The sequence below is a fragment of the Lactuca virosa genome, chromosome 2 (assembly GCF_052849685.1).
Source record: "Lactuca virosa cultivar CGN04683 chromosome 2, Lactuca_virosa_CGN04683_v6, whole genome shotgun sequence".
Classification (NCBI taxonomy): Eukaryota; Viridiplantae; Streptophyta; class Magnoliopsida; order Asterales; family Asteraceae; genus Lactuca; species Lactuca virosa.
Window position 1 is genome coordinate 238,839,930 of NC_136427.1, and position 19,441 is coordinate 238,859,370.

The 19,441-nt window shown below is 35.3% G+C and overlaps 2 protein-coding genes across 2 annotated transcripts; one reads left to right on the plus strand and one right to left on the minus strand.

The window, feature by feature from the left end:
• Positions 1 to 432: 432 nt before the first annotated feature.
• Positions 433 to 1,687, minus strand: LOC145156885 (uncharacterized). The gene is made up of 2 exons (XM_079076107.1): positions 1,248 to 1,687; positions 433 to 928 (listed from the first exon to the last, which is right to left on the minus strand). Exons 1-2 carry the CDS (start codon positions 1,599 to 1,601, stop codon positions 767 to 769), a joined length of 516 nt encoding a protein of 171 aa, XP_078932233.1. The 5' UTR covers positions 1,602 to 1,687; the 3' UTR covers positions 433 to 766.
• A 2,409-nt stretch (positions 1,688 to 4,096) lies between these two features.
• On the plus strand, positions 4,097 to 5,682 carry LOC145160568 (uncharacterized). Its single transcript, XM_079079819.1, has 5 exons — positions 4,097 to 4,472; positions 4,595 to 4,692; positions 4,822 to 5,157; positions 5,255 to 5,309; positions 5,405 to 5,682. Exons 1-5 carry the CDS (start codon positions 4,204 to 4,206, stop codon positions 5,481 to 5,483), a joined length of 837 nt encoding a protein of 278 aa, XP_078935945.1. The 5' UTR covers positions 4,097 to 4,203; the 3' UTR covers positions 5,484 to 5,682.
• The last annotated feature ends 13,759 nt before the right edge of the window (positions 5,683 to 19,441 follow it).

Consider the following 19,441-nt stretch of genomic DNA (forward strand, 5'->3'; position numbering starts at 1 on the left):
ATGATCACTTTAGTGAATAAGTCATTAATATCAAATCATCAAATACTCATTAGGCATAAATCCTAATATCAAAACCTCATTTCTCTTATTTTAACTCATAGGATTGTCCTTGCGACAACAGCCTAGCGGTTGAGGTGCATAATTCTATATATAAGGTCTAATGTTCAAACCCAACACATCCAAAATATTGTTAGTGTTATTTGACTAACCTCCCACATGGACCGGGCCGCTGCTAGTGTTCGGTGATTAAAAAAACCATGTGGGCCCTGAGACGGGTTTACAGGGCAGTTGAGATAGTGAGATTTATCATTTTCTTTTTAAACTCATAGGATCACATGTCTACTCATTATAATGATACCATCGTCTTCTTGAGAGTAGGGGAATTAATAAACATTTCCAAATGATAGCCACTGTAAACCAAGAAAATAGACCTTCCAAAACCCCAAAACTTGATTCATCAGAAACAATATCTAAATCGACATTTGTACAATATCTCAAATACATTCAAACGCTTGTACAAGATCAACCAATAGTCCTAACCTAGCTTCTTACATCTAATCAGCCCAATATTTGCTCAAGGATGGTTGATATATTGGACATTTGCAGAATCTATCAATCACCGGTAAACAAAAATAAATTACAGAAATGATTCTTGGTTAAGAGAGGTTTACCCACTTTTTACACTATGATCAAGGGTTTCTTCTATGTAAATGAATCTGAAACCTTTCTTCTAGCTCAAAGTTAGACTACAGCTACGGTGGAAACCTCATTCTTCCAATAGTGATGTAACTAGCTCTTCTGGTGATGGATCCCAGATTGGTAAATCAAAAAACGGTTGCTTCAACCGTTGTTCTTCAGCATTGCAGAGGGCTTCGGCAACATCACATAGTCTTGAAACCTCACGGATAGTGGCTTCCTGAGCTTCAACCTACAAAATTATTAAATTCCCCCAAATTATATCCAAAACCCTCAAGAAATAGATTGAATCTCTAATTCAGTGCCCTAAGAATTAAGAAATTCCCAAAAAACGCTAAAATCTTGACGCTGGATGTTAGAGTGAGAACTTCTCAACTTAGAATTGAAATGAACTTTTGAATGTTGATGAAAATTTTGACAATTAGGGCTAGAAATAGAAGATTATTGGTGGAAATTGGGCAAGAAAATCAGTTGTAGTTTTGAATTCTACAAGTAACGACATCAACAATCCAACATCCAAATACGGTAATTATTGAAGGGTGGGCCAATACCTGAGCAAGGAGTGTATCGGTAAGATCCTGGAAAGGAGAATTTAACGAATTTTCCGGCAAAACGGAGACCGTCTGATCTGACAGTACCGTGGGCGATGGTTGATTTTGCATACGGTCTTGCAATGCTTTCAAGGTGTTCGACAAATGTTCCCAATGGTGGATCTCTTGCTGATACTTGGTTTTGAGCTTTAATAGCACCTTCTTCTTTCTTTCTGTGCGTGCTTTCGCTTCAGCTGCAGGATCCGGAGGCGGAACAGCCGATGCGCTGGTGGAATCAAGACGGGGGCGTTTGAGACGCTTGTAGACGAAACCATCGTCGTTGACAAGCTCCCAGTCTTCTTCGTTTATTTCCATGGAAGAGAGGGAAATTCAGAAATTTTAACCGGCAGAGGGTTTTATTTATGACTGCTGGAGCTTTGGATTTTGGAGACTGCGGCAATTTGTTGTTTATTCTTAAATGCAAGAACACATTATCAAAGACGTCAATTGGCATAAACCTTCATTTTTGCATATTTTGGGTTTTAGGCTTGTAAAAATAAATATTTTCCATGGTTTGCTCGTAATTATTGTTGATGCTTTCAGTGTTATTTAGTGTAATTAGAATTAAACGAATTGACAATAAAGTTTTAGGCTATGATTTAATATAAGTTAAGAGCATTAGCAATGAGTCACGTTATAATACCAAATTCATATGCCACCTCAACCATAACACCAAGGGGGAAATGGTGTTCCCAATGTTATAACATGTTAAGAGGTATAGAGAGAAATAAAAAAAATGATTTGATTGGTTGATAAATGCAACAACCAATTAAACTTCTTGTTATATCTTGTCTTCGTCACAACGAGATATGTCATAACACCCTCTTAACAATAAGAGGATGGAGGGGGGTAGGTTATGAGGTGTCATATTAGCAATAATACCACTTCTCGTTGTCCATACCATATGCTCTAAAAGGCATCATTTGCATATTTATATATAACGGGTTTGATCTTCAATACGGTTAACTTCAAATGATAGTCTTGTTGTAATCAAACCAAACGACCATCATCATTGATCCTATGTTCCATCAATTTCTTCCTCTCTATTGGCTCCCTTGCACCATCTCTAGAATTCGACTTATTCATTTTCTTTTTCCTTTGTATTTGATGCATCTTCAACATCGACTACATCTCTCATGTCTTTTTTTTGGTCGCTTGTGTGTTTGGTGCATCCCGAATATCGACTTCATCTATGTTGTCTTTTTTTTTTTTTTGATGCATCTCCAACATCGCCTCTATCTCTTTTGAACACAACCGTTTGATAATATCCCAAAAAGTGATTATCAATTTATAGTGTTTTGTCATATATATAAACTAATCTAAACGTTTTTTATTTTCTTTCAATTATGCTTAATACATAATAAACTACTAAACATTTTATTTAAAAATAAAATTTGTTTTAAAAATCAAATCCAAACACCTCTTAAATCCACATAGATTATGCACCTAATGTACCAATTCACTTAAATTTACCCCGTTAAAAACTATGACTTTAACCAAAAACATAAAATATACTAATTTCAATTTTCAACGTACCCAAAAGTAATATGATTTTTTTTTAAATATAGACATATAATAAATAACCCCCCTTTTTTTTGTAATTTTCATTTTTCAATAACGAAATAGCCTTTCTTTTATTATACATGACAAATCTTCATAAATAGTCCATATAGTTTTTCAAAATATCAAGTTTAATCTTTAACTTTTTTTTGTCTTCAAAGATGGTCCCCGTGGTTTAAAAACTTTACATAAATAGTCATTATGGCTAATACCGTCTATTTTTGTATGTTAATTCAGAACACGTGCAAAGTATGTTTAAGCAAAAACGACTTTTACAAGCCAAGTGATCATTCATGAAGTGTCAAATAATTAAAGAAAAATCTTCATGAATGGTCCATGTTGTTTCCCAGAATATCAAGTTTAGTCCCTATTTTTTGGTCTAGTGGATGATCCATATGGTTTCAATTTCTATCGTGGTTGGTTTCTAACTCATATGAAATGTCTTATTTAACCTTTTTCTTTTCTTTTACATTTTCCTCTATTAAAACTATTTAAAAAAATCGCACCTACCCACCCACCTCTTTGTCCCGTCGGAACCCTACAAGTAACAAGCGCTATATCATCGGAGTTCATAACACAACGCCATCAGAACCTCGGATCTACAAAGCATTGTTGTTGACTTTAGGGTTTTTAGATTAAATAGTGCCACCGTCGAAAACTGAAGTAAAAGAGGGAAAGAAAGTAAGAGACATCTAAGTAACAAGTGCTCCGACAATGAAGGTCTGGTGGCGGTGAAGGTCTGGTTAAGTCGAAGTTCTGGTAGTGGTGGTGGCGTTGATCGGTGGTGGTGGTGGTTCAACATTGTAGGAGAGAGAGGGGGTTGGGGTGGGGGTGGGGGTAGGGTAGTATTTTACTTATTTATTTTTAATTACTCAAATGAAAAATGAAAAAAGAAAATAAAAAGGGTAAAAAAAGTCATTTGAGAATATTCGATGAGACCAAAAAAAATAGAGACTAAACTTGATATTCTGGAAAACTGTAAGGACCATTTATGAATATTTTTTCTTTCTTTATTTAAAACTTAATGAATGGTCCCTGTTTGTAAAAGATAATTTTCCCTCACATGTCTTGCGTTCTGACTTAACGAACCAAAAAAGACGGTATTGGCCATAAAGACTATCTATGAAAAAAATTTAAACCACGGCCATTCTTAAATACAAAAATAAAAAATAAAAACCAAAATTGATATTCTAAGAAACTATAGGGACCATTTATTAAGATATGTCTTTATACGTTTTTGAAAGGTGGGATAGTTGACGCTCGTGTGCCCTAGAAGAGACTCTCTTCTGCAATCAAGAACGGGTAGTCCACAGGAGGACACTGTAGGAATCGAGAAGTGAGGTTTGTGAATTGATTCATGGGGAAGAAGAACAGTGAAAGTAAACAACTGCCACACAAGGAAAAACCACAGGAAGAAGAGATCGAAGGTAAATTCCTGCTAGGCAAACCCAAATTCAAAAGGCTCGAAAACGGCAGGTACAAATGCGTGGAAACCGGCCACGAATTGCCGGCTGATGCCAGGGAGTCCTACGCACTTACCAAGCACTGCCGTCTCGGGCTCATCGATTCCGCCTTGGCGCGTAATAAGCCTCCTCTCAATATGTTCAACCAAGACCCTCTTTGCCGGTATCATGACTCCCCTTTTTTTGTTAAATAAAATTAGGGTTTATAGTTTTACTCAATGAACATGATTGCTACAACCCTTTCTTTAATTTATTCTGATTACGTTCTTTTTCGTTGTATGACAGTTCTAAGCTAATTTGCAAGCTAACAGGGCATACTGTGAATAAAATTGAGGAACATATATGGAAGCATATCAATGGGAAACGTTTCCTCAACATGTTAGGTTTGTGCTCTGCTTGGTTCTGAAATGACCTTTTACAAATTTTTCGTGGATTACCATTTATTGTTTGATTTGATTTTATCCTTTGTGTTTGTGAAATTTCGAATATTAAGTATGATCAATGTTGAACAGAAAAAGAGGAAGCTGAAGCTGGTAAAGAAGCATCAAACGATATGGTGGAAGATGAAAACAAGCAGAAACCAGAAAAGGCTTCAGATAGCAAAGAGGATGGTTTGAAGAAGAAAAAGAAAAAGAAGAAGAAGAAGAAGAAGAAAATGGAGGAGGAGGATGTTAGTAAGATCATCTCTGAAGTGAGGGATCCAGAAGAAAAAGATAGTGAATCAGAGGAAATGGAGTTCTGGATGCCTCCAGTAGGAGACCGTTGGGACTTTGATGATGGAAAAGATCGATGGGCTTCTGGTTCAGAATCAGAAAATGATCCAGAAAGTGATGATGCAAACGAAGCAGGTATATTATATACATAATTCTTTATTATTCAAGATTTGGATTAAGATAATGTATCAGTATAACCAAATGTAACTTTGCCTAAATTATGTTTGGGTAGTTGAACATGTTTCAGATGCTAAAGAGAGCAATGAGACACATGAGCTTTCTAATAGGTATTATCTTTGCTTCCTTTTGACTGTTTTGGTACCATTTGAAGTTTGACCTTTCTTTCTTTCTGACATGAGAAGTGTGATTTCATTATGTTTAGGACAAAGAGAATGTCAATTGAAATTGGAGCAAGTGATTTTGCTTCAAGTAAGAAGAAGAAAAAGATCCAATCCACATGATGATTTAGCCCCATGGTAATTGGTATGAGCTAATCTTGAAGTTGCAGTTTTGTGTTGTTTGTTTGTGTTTTTGAACTCTTAATTATTGTTTTCCTTAATGAATTTGTTTGTAAGCATTTGGTCAATATATTCCATGAGGAAATGCACAAGTTTTTGGCACTCTTTGGTGAATGAAGAAATTTTGCTAATGATGATTTTATGATTCTGCATTAGGTTTGAAGTTTGCATTTTCCTTGTATAAGAAATAGATTCGAATCTTTGGAGCCCTCTCTTAGGCTTTTGAACACATCCAAGAAATTTAGTATGTTTTGTGGTTATGCAGTTCAAATTCTAGATATAAAGTTAACCTCAAGATTAACAAAAAGGCCCAGCGTAGGTATTAAATAAATTGTTTTCATAAAATCAAGATTTTTTTAAACAATAGCATAATATTTTAACTTTAGTTATTTATAACTGTCTTTTGACTAAATAATTGTTTTTATTTAGTTTTAAACGGAAAGGTAAAATGGTCAATTTTTTTTGTTCGGATGATCAATTCAAGTCTAAAATAGAAATAATTGTTTTCTATGCATCGTTTGCTTGAGACAGACATCATTTGTCTTTTAAGCACTTTAGCCATACAAAGCTGAAAATGTAATGTGTTAAATTTATACATCCCTGCCCATTTGTAGATTGTTTGTTAAAACTGATTATATAATAAGGAATGAGCCTAATGAGAATATATGGATATCATTGCAAAGTAAAAAATAAAATAAAATTTGGGTGATGTTGTGGGGTTAGAGGTGCACACATACCGGTTTAATATTGGTTTCAGTTTTTTGAAAAAATTGTCTTTTTCTAGATCGGTTTCGGTTATTGATCGATTTGGTTTATTTTGGTTTTTTGTGGAAGTGAAATTGTGTTAAATGAGATTAGTTAGTAATTTGTAAAATGGACTAAAGGAGATGGACCATTTTTGTGAGATGATTAAATGGAATTGTTCATTTGTTTGTGGAACAATTAATTAGTTTGTCAACTCATAAATAAGTTGGACTACTATGTTGACCAATGTGTTTATAACGGCCCGTAGTGATGTTGACGAGACTAAAAAATAGCCAACAAAAAGAATGTGTGTCTACTGCTTTCCCTCTATGAAGGTGGGAGTTTAAGGTTGCGTTTAGTTATAGAAAAACAATATTCATATTCCGTTTTTTGTTTTCCCTTTTCGATTTTCATTTTACGTTTTCATTTTTCATTGAAAAATTTAGAAAACGCGTTTAGTTAAACTTATTCATTTTTCATTTTTAGTTTTAGAAAATTAGAAAACGTGTTTAAATGTGTATTTTTCTATCGGTTTTCATTTTTAGAAAACGGTAGCGGTGGTAGGGTGTGGGTGGGGGCGGTGACGGTAGCGGGTCGGCGGCGGTGGTGGTGATGACAGGCGATGGTGGTGGCGGCGGCAATTGTGTCAGTGGTGGTGATGGCGACGGCAGCGGTGGTGGTGGTGCTAGTGATGGGTTAGTGGTGGTGGTGGTGGTGGTGATGGTGATGGTAGGTCGGTGATTGTGGTGGTGGTGTTGGGTGGGTGGGGGTGCGAGTGTGTGTTTGTCTGTGTGTATGTGTGTGTTTGTGGGGGTAGGTGTGGGTCTGTGTGTGTGTGTGGGTGTGTGTTTGTGGGGGTGTGGGTGGGTATGTGTGTGAGTGTGTTTGTGTGTGTGTGGGTGCGTTGGTGGATATGTATGTGTGTGTTTGTGGGTGGGTGGGTGTGTGTGTGGGTGGGTATGTATGTGTGTGTATGTATGTTTGTGGGTGGGTGTGCGTGTGTGGGTGGGTATGTATGTGTGTGGGTGTTTGTGGGTTGGTGTGTGTGTGCGGGTGGGTTTGTTTGTGTGTGTGTGTTTGTGGGTTGGTGTGTGTGTGTGTGTGTGTGTGCGGGTGGGTGTGTGTGGGGGTGGGTATGTATGTGTGTGTGTGTGTGTGTGTGGGTGGTGGGTGTTAAGGTGGGGGTAGGTAGAGGTGGATGAGGTGGGAGTGGGTGTGTGTTTATATTTTAGAAAAAATTTGGAATTAGAAAAATGTGGAAAACAATGATTATCAGTTTTCCAAAAATTTCCAACTTCTTTGTAATTTTAGAAAACGGAAAATTTTAGAAAAATAGACGAACTAAACGCGTTTTCAAAATTCTCATTTTTCTTGGAAAATTTTTCCGGAAAACGACCCATTTTTCCGCAACTAGACGCACCCTAAGTCTCATCTGAAATATAATTGATCGAGAACGCAATCAATATATTTAGAGTATATGTTGACACTTGACACAAATTTTAGAATGGGATCTTTGGAGAATTATACATCATCATATATCCTTGTATTTTGTTTGAAGTGCAAAAAGATTCAATAAAATAAAAATAGCCAATGGGAAACTGGACAAATATACAGAGTTTAGAGTACAACACGAAAACGGGAAATATATAGACAATACAAAATTAGCACAAAAACAAGGAATAAAACAACACCGACTTAGTTTCAACCAAATACAACCCATGAAGAGAGTGATGAAAGAGTAACACTAGCTTTGCAAACACCAAGTAGCAACCAAAGACCCAAAAAAGGCAATCAAGAAACGTATGAAGAGAAAGACACCCGAATTTCAGAATTCAAAATTAGCACAAAAACAAGGAATAAAACAACACCGACTTAGTTTCAACCAAATACGACCCATGAAGAGAGTGATGAAAGAGTAACACTAGCTTCGCAAACACCAAGTAGCAACCAAAGACCCAAAAAAGGCAATCAAGAAACGTATGAAGAGAAAGACACCCAAATTTCAGAATTGTCAAACGTATGAAGAGAAAGACACCCGAATTTCAAAATTGCCAACCAACTTCGTCTCGAGGTAGAAAATAGCAATCAAATTTGAGCTTAGGACTCCATGATAAAATACCACCCCATCATATAGCCTTATATGATGTATGGATAATGTTACGATTCTCAAGTGGATTTAGTGTGTTCATGCAAGATTACTTTGGTGATTATATGTTGGTGAGCTTTCCAAGAGCTTGAGACAATTTAGTGTGACAACTATGTTGCAAGATCTCAAGAAATGATTATGTTGATTTATTAATCGATATCAGGATGAATATATATTCTTTTTCTGAGCATGTCAGTTATGTTAGGAATAATATTCAAAGAACAAAATTAAACTGTACTACTGAAGAGCTTTATTAATAAGAGCTTTATTAATGCATAAATAAAAAATAACAGTTATAATGCATGGATTTATTATTTACCAAATGGAACAAATAATTAATAGAAGTTGTGTATTATGTATTGTTGAAAAATGGAATAAAAAATAAAATAGTTTGTTTATAAAAAAATTTAATAAATATTTTATTAAATTTGAAAAGCCAATTAATTAATTATAGAATTAATTATGTGTTTGAGTTTTTAGTTGGTTGGAATGAAAATGAGTTTGACTTTTAGTTTGTAAATGAAAAGATATTTGAAAAAGTCCACTATCCAAATATTAAAGGGAGTTATTTAGGTCATGATTACTCTAGCAACTTTTGTTCCGGTTTTGTAGGGATATACATAGAGGTTACATCGTCATAAGTTATCCCTGATAACTGTTATCGAACACCGAATGAAATCATAACTGTTATCCAACACTGAATGAAATCGATAGATAATGTAATAGTTCTTGAAACCTTTGTGGTTATAATTTATATAGCTAATTTTATTGAAAATACCGCTAATAATCGGTGATGTTATAGGATCACACGTTAAAAGATATAAAATCCAAAATAAATAATATATTTTTACGATAAATATATTATTTATCATCTAAAACAATAAATAATAATATTGTTGTTCATTATTTATAAAATCAAATCAAGTCGTATATTTAATAATAAATAAATTAGTTTATTTAATAACCAATTATGAAAGTAAAAAACTAAATGGATTAAGTTTACTTTATTAGTTGACTTGAATAGACTTAAAAAGCCTTACCCAACAATATAGATATTTAAGGGATGTTTGTGGTCATTATGTAAAGAAGAAACATAATGACAAACCCTAATCTCTCCTTCCCATCTTTTGACATCTCCCTCATCCCTTCATCTCTTGTGGTCGACAATTTGTTGAAAGTCTAGTGGATAGTTGGATTTGCTCATGTGGATACATATTGCGGTGATCAATCTCGATTGCCATATGCTACATCGAAGGATTTTTATGCTTTAAAATATATGATCCCGAGAATACCCTGTGTTGTGTTAGTTAATTAATATGGAGAGAGTGATGTCATTCTTACCATACTTCCTCCAATGCGATGTAAGCGCCATGTTGGATTTTACCACAAATGTGTGGTTCCTTGGCACACTCAATGAGTGGTGCCATATTTTTTTTAATAGTTAATTTAAATAAAAACTTCAGTTTTAATAAAAAACATAACATACTATTACTACAAAAAAAAAAAAAAAAAAAAAAAAAAAAAAAAAAAAAAAAAAAAAAACCATTTCATTGTGTTACTTAAAAAAACATAACATCACATTAAAAAAATTTATAAACACTTAGAAAAAAAACTTACAAACTTAAAAAAAAACATCAAATAAGAAAAACAAATACTATAATTAAAACAAAACATACTACGTAAAGTCTTCATTCGAGAACTCATCTTCTGAGTCATCTGGGCGATCCAAATTGAGGTTAATTTGTTGAATCCCATAGATGTGTTCCACCAAGTCCATTGGAAGATTGTGAAATGTTTCAGTGCTACGTATCTCTGCTCTCATATCCATGTACTCGTCGCCACCAATTTCTATTGATTGTGTCTCGGGGATGGTTTCATGCTCGTCATACGCACATATCGGTCTTCCTTCATCTTCAATAATCATATTATGCAATTAGAGATGGAAAAAAAACTCGTACCCGATGGGTACCCGAAACCCTAACCCCAGTTGACCGGGTAAATCCCCGAGTTGACCGGGGACGGGGACGGGGATGGATATTACCCGAATGCAAAAAGCGGGGATGGGGATGGGGATGATTCTACCTGTCGGGTACCCATACCCGTATCCGAGACCGGCCCCGATGGTTACCCTATATATATATATATATATATATATATATATATATATATATATATATATATATATATATATATATATATATATATATATATATATATATATATATATATAGGCTTAGGTTATTATATTTTAACTAATTATTGTGTGATTGTATGCATAAATGTGGGCCAATCATTTTACTTATTTTAAGAAAGTGATTAATACATATTATTGAATTAAATATAATTGAAAAATACCATCTAATTTAACTATAAGGGTATTTTAGTCAATTAATATAGATTTAATAAAGGAAAATTGCATATTTTAAGGGATCATAGATTCTATTAATTTTAAAAATACGATTTTACGAATTATAAGGTTTTTAATTCGGACATTCTGACAGAATATGTTTAAGTATGTTCAAAAATAAAAATATTCTTGACCCATAAAATAATAAAAATATTCTTGAACATATTTCTTGATCATGACTTTAAAAATTTCTTGTAGAATAACAAAATTCTCGAACCATCAATTGAAGAATTAAAACAAAAATTACATTAATTCTTATAGAATATATGTAACAATTGCTAAGAATTACATTTATTGTTAAAAAATAAAACTAAAAAACTTTCAAATCGGGAAAAAAAACATCAAAATGTAACAAATACACTAATTCATTTTAAAAGAATAATGTTAAACTCGATACTAAGATACTCCCCGCCTCTATCTGATCTAAGTATCTTTATCTTTCTGCCCAATTGATTTTCGACTTCATGCTTAAACTCTTTGAACTTTTCAAAAGTTTCTGACTTATGCTTGATCAAGTAGATATATCCATATCTGCTATAATCGTCAGTGAAAGTTACATAGAATCGATTAGCATCTCTTGTAGTTGATCTGAAGGGCCCACACACATCTGTGTGTATGAGATCCAACAGACCTTCACCTCTTTCACAAGACCCTGTGAATGGTGATTTTGTCATCTTTCCCAAAGGACAAGATTCACACATATCATCTGATTTTAGGTCAAATGATTCCAACACTCCATTCTTTTGGAGTTGGGCTATGCGTTTCTTGTTAATGTGTCCAAGACGACAATGCCACAAGCATGCCTTGTCTACACTATTAGACAAGTCAATATTAAGTACACTATTTCCTAAGCTATCAACACAAGTCACTGTTTCATACACACCATCACAAGGTAAAGCTTCAAACATAAAAACACCATTCTTATAAACAGAAATTGAACCATTCAAATCATTAAAAGAATATTTGAAACCTTGTCTGAACAATGCATGAAATGAAATAATGTTTCTTGTCATCTCAGACGAATAGCAACAATTTATTAAATCTAATCTAACATCATTGCTAAGCAGAAGCTGATAAACTCCGATCTTGGTTACTGGTGAAGACTTTATGTTTCCCATGATCAAGTTTATCCTTCCTCGCTCTATCTCCTCACTTTCCTTTAGTCCCTGCAAATCAGAACAGATATGAAAACCACATCCTGTATCAAGGACCCATGAACGAGAAGATAATGAGTTATTAGCAGAAATAGTGTAAATACCTGCTGAAGATGGCTTCACTTTGCCATCCTTGATATATTGCAGATATTGTGGGCAAGATCTCTTCCAATGCCCCTTTTGATTGCAGTAAAAGCAAACGGCCTCTTTTGGATCAGAAACATGGGGAGTGGAACCATTGGGCTTAGCCTTTGGGCCATTACTAGACGACCCAGCTTGAGCCTTGCTCTTCCAGTTTTGCTTGGGAGGACCTTTCCTCTTTTTCCCCTTTCCCTATCCAATAGCCAACACAGGGGCACTTGTAGGCGTGGAGGGTATACTTTTACCTTTCATTCCTGCCTCAGCTGTCTGCAACAAGTTGTGCAATTGGGCCAAGGTCTGCTCAGTATTGTTCAAATGGTAAGTTAGAATAAACTGACCATAACAATCAGGTAGTGAGTTCAAGACCATGTCAATGGCCAATTCCTCATCAAAGTGAATGTTGAGCTTGACCAAACGCTCTATGTAGCGTTGCATTCTTTGCACATGTGACACAACCGATTCCCTTTCTTTCATCTTGCAAGCCATGAGTGACTTGACTACTTCAAACTTTTCTTGACGAGCTCGCTTATGGTACTTTTCCATAAGGTCCTTGTTCATCTCAAAAGGCCAGTAGTCCTCATAGTACCTCTGCAATTCTGGGGACATGGTTGCCACCATGATGCACGCCACTTTGGTAGCATCATCGTAATGTTTCTTGTAGGCAGCAAGATCTTCAGGAGTAGCTTCAGACTCATCAAGCTCTTTGAGCTCCTTTTCAAGAACATATTCTTTGTTCTCAAAACGAAGAGCCATCTTGATGTTGCGCATCCAATCGTTATAGTTTAAGCCATCCATAACGACTTTGGAGCAGATATTGAGCAAAGAGAAGTTCTGGTTGGAGGAGGATGAAGCAGAAGTGTTTCCAGGAGTAGACATCTGAAAAGAAAGAAAGTTTTAGTTAGACTTCAAGATACCTCAATATAATAACCCAAAGATAAAATATCAAGGTTAGGATCCAACTATGAAGATTCACAACTTAGAAATGGGATGCCGAGATCCAAGTGTAAATTTCATAAAGGTAGGTGAATGACGATTCACCAATTCCACCATTAGACGAAACAAACGAAGTGAAATTCCTAATTCTTTTGAGATACATTGAAACTATTCAATGGCATGTTTTAATCTCAGATTATGCTCTTCTATTTGTGACTGGGATGCCGAGGATCACAAACAAGATGTGAATAACCATGCAAATGTGCTTGGTAACCTCATTGTCTTTATCATTAACTATTGATGTGCTGGTAAACCACACACGCTCCATCAAAATGAGATACCCATTACTACTCTTTATTAGTGCCCTTTAGTGTGCTGGTTAACCACACACGCTCCACTAACGGCCAATAAAGCATAATGTGCAATTTCATGGATTAGCATACTTTTCACATTTTTCCTAAAGTAACTAGAGTTGGGATTTTAAAAATAATGTTCTAGTACTTTCTTTAATGTCATTATACTTTTAATGAGAAGTTGTTGTCCTATCAAATCCGTTCTGCTAACGACCCTCCACTAATCAAGGAAGCGGTGGGTGAGAGTGGACACCCATTCAACTACCATTTTATAGGCAGTTTCCTTATACCCCCCTTATAGATTAGCTTCGTGAATGAGGCATACTAGCGATTTGACTGACCATATTCTTATACATATATAATATTAAACTTTTAATCATAATACATATATAGGGTGTGTTTTAAAACATTTTAAAACTTCAAGGGTTTATATAAATTTCGAAATTCAAACTATTAAATTTAAATTTAAATAAACCAATTAACTAGATTTAATATTTATCTTTTAATTAACTATTAATCAAATTATTAAATCTTGTAAGGATTATCTAATTAAATTAATCAATTAATTTAATCCTAATCCTTATCCCTCTAAATTTCGAAAAATAGGGTAAGGATAATTATCCAATTAATCTAATTAAGTAACAATTATCCAAAACAAGAAACCCTAAAACTTCTAGCAATTTCAAAATTTACAAGGGAGGAGGCTAGGGTTTTCAAAACCCTAACCCTAATTTCGATTAGGGTTCTTTGGAGGCTAGGGTTTTCGAAAAAACCATTTTATCCAAAACCCTAGAAATCGAAAATTTGGCATTTAGGGTTTAATAGCTATAAACCCTAATTTGCAATTCAACAATTATAGCAATTCAATTTAAAACAAACAATGGCTCTGATACCATTGATGGGTTTTAGGTAAAACAAATAAACTAGAAAAACAATTCCTAAGTTCACATGCAACCTACTTTGGATCTATGTTTTAACTATTGAACATATAACTATGAATTGCAAAACAAGAACCCTAGAGGAGAGAGGCTAATTTCGAAATTAACAAACTAGGGTTTAGGAGTTACATACCTTTCAATTGTTATAGCAAACAATTGATAATCCTCTTGATCTTGATCTTGATCTTCTTGGAAGCTTAGCACCACAAATGTAATGCCTCTAATGGAATCACACCCAAGAACTAGCAAGAAGGAAACTTGGAGGAGAGAGGATGGAGAGAGTATGGAATTTCGGCCTTAGGGTTTCTTCCAAAGAAATCAGTGTCCTCAAATGTGAGCCAGGAGGCTCCTTAAATAGCTGAGGGATCTAGGGTTTAGGGAAAACCCTAGTTATCCTTTGCTTAGGGCCTAAGCAAGATCCAAAGGCCTTATTTGGACCCCTTGGACGAAATCTCTAGGGTTTCCCCTAAGAATTTCGTCCACCTCCTTCCAAGGGGGTTCTGGAACCTTCCACTCAACTATTAGTTAATTGCAAACTAGTCCCTGCACTTTATAATTAATTCTTTTAACCCCAAAATTAATTCTGATTAATTTCTCGCTAACTATTAATTAAACATAATGATTTCTAATTAATATATTAATCTTTTAACATATTAATAAATCATTTATATTAATTTATTAATCTTATAAATTAATATCTCTCATTTTCATAATTTCCTTGTCTAGTTGCTAGGTTGAGGGCAACCCAAAAGGACTGTGCTGCTATCAATTCAAGTACATACCAATTATAGTTATGGGCTTAGACACCTAATCCAACAGTCTCCCACTTGGATAAGTCTGTAACTATAATTGCTAGTATGCCTTCTAAATTTGACCAGCAAATTGTAGCTTCCAAAAAGCTGCTGCCGAACTCTGACCCAGTCAGTTACGTGTCCTAAGATAAGTGATCATACAATCCTTTGTTCTGCCAGATATCCCTAGACAAAAGACATGGAATGTAATCAATCTCTTTGTCTAGAATCTATGTTTCCCGATTCCTGATTTGTGATGATGTAGGACTTCTAATCGAACACATTAATCCAATCCTGGCTGGGCCCAGCACATAAGTCAACACCAAATCATCGAGGGGCCCACAGATATCGCTTTTCCTATTAGGGCAAAAGGAACGAATAAACGTTGACTCATATGCTTGTATCTTTTACTCATCAAATTATACATGACAATACGTTTTATAACACCAAGTTACTGATGCGTTTTCGTATCACCAATGCGTGACCGACTTGTAAATTGCAACTCATATATCTTCGTTTCAAGATTATAAGATATTATCGTCTCAGTATTACTCGTGATGAATTCCATGAAGTGATACTCTGAGCGAGGGTTTATCCAGTACTCAAATCTCAATTTCTGAGTACTCATGAACGTTGCAGCAATTCTATTGCCATGTCTATCCTTAGACAATCTACAATCCAGTTCATGACAGTCTTAATTCACTACTTACTTCCAAAAGTATGAGTGACTGTGGAGTTTGAATAATCTTATTATTCGGGAAGTAAAACATGCAAAAATGAAACACAATAACAACCAATCGACAAAAGACAGAAACCAAACTTATAAATAATACTTTATTATTTAATCACCAAAAGTCAAGTACATTTACTTTGTTACAAGTTTCAGAACAAAACTAATCTAACTACTAAAACTAATATCATCTTTCAGTCCTATGCTCCGAGCATGCTGAATATGCTTAGCCCTACTCAGACCCTTTGTGAGGGGATCTGTTGGGTTATCTTCAGATGACACCCTCTTTACTATAAGATGGCCTTCTTCAACTCTATGTCTGATGAAATGGTACTTTCTGTCGATATGTCTGGTCTTACCATGATCTCTCGGTTCCTTTGTCAAGGCAACCGCTCCTTCATTATCGCAGAACAGTTCCATAGGCTCCTGGATGGTTGGAACAACTCCGAGATCCCCAATGAAGTTCCTCAACCAAGCTGCTTCTTTTGACGCTTCACTTGCTGCTATGTACTCTGATTCACAAGTAGAATCAGCCACCGTATTTTGCTTGGAACTCTTCCAAGTAACTGCTCCTCCATTCAGTAAAAACACCCAGCCCGACTGAGAACGGAAGTTATCTCTATCCGTCTGAAAGCTGGCATCACTGTAACCATCTACTCTCAAAGTATCACTGCCACCAAGCACAAGGACCCGGTCCTTTGTCCTTCGCAAATACTTGAGTATATTCTTAACTGCTATCCAATGAGCTCTACCTGGGTTTCCCTGATAGCGACTGACCATGCTCAAAGCAAATGCCACATCAGGGCGAGTACATGTCATAGCGTACATGATCGATCCGACAGCGGAAGCATAAGGTACACGACTCATGTCATCTATTTCAACATCTGTACTCGGGCATTGAGTCTTACTCAATTTGGTATTGCTCTGGATAGGTAGCTCTCCCTTCTTGGAATTTTCCATACTAAACCTCTTTAGTACCTTATCCAAGTATGTGCTCTGACTAAGTCCAATTAGTCTCTTCTTTCTATCTCTCAATATTCTAATCCCAAGAATATAGGCAGCTTCTCCAAGGTCTTTCATGGAAAAACACTTTCCAAGCCAAGACTTAACTTCTTTCAAGGTTGGAACTGTTGGATAAGGTGTCTAAGTCCATAACTATTTCTGGTATGTACTTGACCCGACCCGGCATGGTCCATTTGGGTTGCATGGCACCATGCAATTGGATAAACTAAAATGAGAGAAATAACACTTATGGTTTATCAATATATTATAAGATCTAATATATTAATAATATTATTTAATTAGTTTGATCAAGAATTAATTAAGTGATCAAAAGATAACTAATTAAATATATGGGTAGATTATGTAAATCTTCCATATCTTATATAGTGGGCTAAGAGGCTCCATGGATTATCAAGTTGGGTTCCACCCATAGGATGCTCCATGGATGCTCCATGGAGTTAACCCATGGATCATGAATGAAGAGTCATGTTACATTAGGGTTTACCTAATGCAACACACTATATAAACAAAGGTATTCTCCCCAAAATCGGCGACAATAAGAAACAAGAGGGCTAGAGCCGATTTTGCAAGTGTAAGATTCTCTCAAAGTTTACTCTTTTGCATTTGGTGTTGTGTGAAGCATTTGAGGCATCACACTTGGGGTGCTAGGCTCACAAGGTTTCAAGGATCATAATCAACAACAAGGTAAGTTATTCTATCTTTCATTCAAGTTAAAAATGTTCCCCATGTATGCTAGATAGGAATATAACCTTGGAATTCAACTTTGCATGATTATTAGACAAACATAGATCCAAGGTTATTAGGGTTGTATGTACACTTAGGAAGTGTTAGAATGCTCAAAACCCATCAGTGGTATCAGAGACTAGGTTTGTTTGTTGTTTTTTTTTTGTGTGCAAACAACTTGAAAAAAAAATCGTTTTTCTGTTTTCTGCTCGTATGAAAGTTTGCACATTTGTTGCTGGAAATGGACTAGAAACATTACCCTAAACTGTTTTGATGTTTTAAAGCTTGTTTTAGATGGTGTAATGTTTATGCTAATCCATTTACAATGGCAATTATTAAAATTACAAGTTTTTTTTAAGTGTAATTTTTTGATTCTTGAAAGTGTTCATATTCATGTTCTTGAACTTATGAAGATTAGATGATCATAGGAATTGTTTGTAACCTTCATGGTAGTTTAATTCATGATCATAATGTGTTTTAATGGAGTCCATAACTTGTCCTCAAGTTATGGAAAACCAAAAGTCTCACTTTTATTAAAGCCATTAAAAGAACACAAGAGTTATAAAAATGAAGAGTCTTCATTTTTATTACTCAATTAATTCATAAGTTATAAGAAATGAAAAGTTTTGGAAGTTTACAAAACTTGCCCTCAAGTTTTGGAACATGTAAAGTCTTGATTAAAACTTTAGTTCCAACCCTTAGAATTTTAAAAGTTAAAATTCAACCCTTATACTTTATAATATTATAAGTTACTAATATATATATGTATAACATCAAGTCGTCTTACCGCTAGTACGCCTCATTCACGAAGCCGGTCTATAAGGGGGGTATAAGGTTGTTGCCTATAAAATGGCAACTTAATGGGTGTCCACTCTCACCCACCGCTTCCTTGATCGGTGGAGGGTCGTTAGCCGAACGGGTAAGACAAGGACTTATAAATTCTCATTAAAAGTATGATGAATATTATAAAGTAACTAAATGCTTTTATTAAATTCCCAATCTTAGTTACTTTAGGAAAATGTGAATAAGGTGCTAATCCATGAAATTACACTTTACACTTTGTTTAAGTCATTGGTGGAGCGTGTGTGGTTAACCGACACACTAACTTGGACTTAACAAGGTAGGTAAAGGGTGACTTAAGGTTTACCATAGCATCGGTGGAGCGTGTGTGGTTTACCGGCACATCGATTGAGTGATAAACCTTGAGGGTACCAAGTGATTTGCATGGTTACTTCACACCTCGTTTTGTGATCCTCGGTATCCCAGTCACAAAACTTGGAGGGCACACTCGAGATTGAAACATGCCTTTGAAAAGTTCATTGAATCTCAAAAGAATCTAGGAATTTCTAAGAACCAATTAAAAACCTAATATCTATATTTCGTTTTTCATGGTGGAAATTGGTGAATCGTCATTCACCTACCTTTCAAATATGTTATAGCTTGGATTACGGCATACCTCTTCTAAGTTATAATATATTGTGATTGGATCCTAGCCTTAATATTACATTTGGGTGTTTTATTAAGGACTCTCTTAATATCTAAACTAATCTTGTTCTCTTCTTTCAGATGTCTTCAAACAATGCTGCTTCTGGCTCTAATCCTAATGGCTCCTTTACCCTTATGAACTTGTGTGGGAAAGTCACTTTTGATGGATCCAACTTCAATGAATGGATCAGAAACATCAGGATGATTACCCGCTACGAGGACGAAGAATATGTCCTTGACAAGGAGCTTAAGGAGATTGATGAGACCACTGCAACTCCCCAGGAGATCGCTGACTTCCGGGCACATGAAAGGGATGCTACAAAAGTGGCATGC

Excerpts from the sequence above, each read along its gene's own strand:
- LOC145156885 (XM_079076107.1), bottom strand. The coding sequence starts at position 1,601 with ATGGAAATAAACGAAGAAGACTGGGAGCTTGTCAACGACGATGGTTTC. Across the intron at positions 929-1,247 it reads CCGATACACTCCTTGCTCAG|GTTGAAGCTCAGGAAGCCAC; the intron begins GTATTGGCCCAC and ends ATAATTTTGTAG.
- LOC145160568 (XM_079079819.1), top strand. The coding sequence starts at position 4,204 with ATGGGGAAGAAGAACAGTGAAAGTAAACAACTGCCACACAAGGAAAAA. Across the intron at positions 4,693-4,821 it reads ACGTTTCCTCAACATGTTAG|AAAAAGAGGAAGCTGAAGCT; the intron begins GTTTGTGCTCTG and ends AATGTTGAACAG. Across the intron at positions 5,310-5,404 it reads ACACATGAGCTTTCTAATAG|GACAAAGAGAATGTCAATTG; the intron begins GTATTATCTTTG and ends CATTATGTTTAG.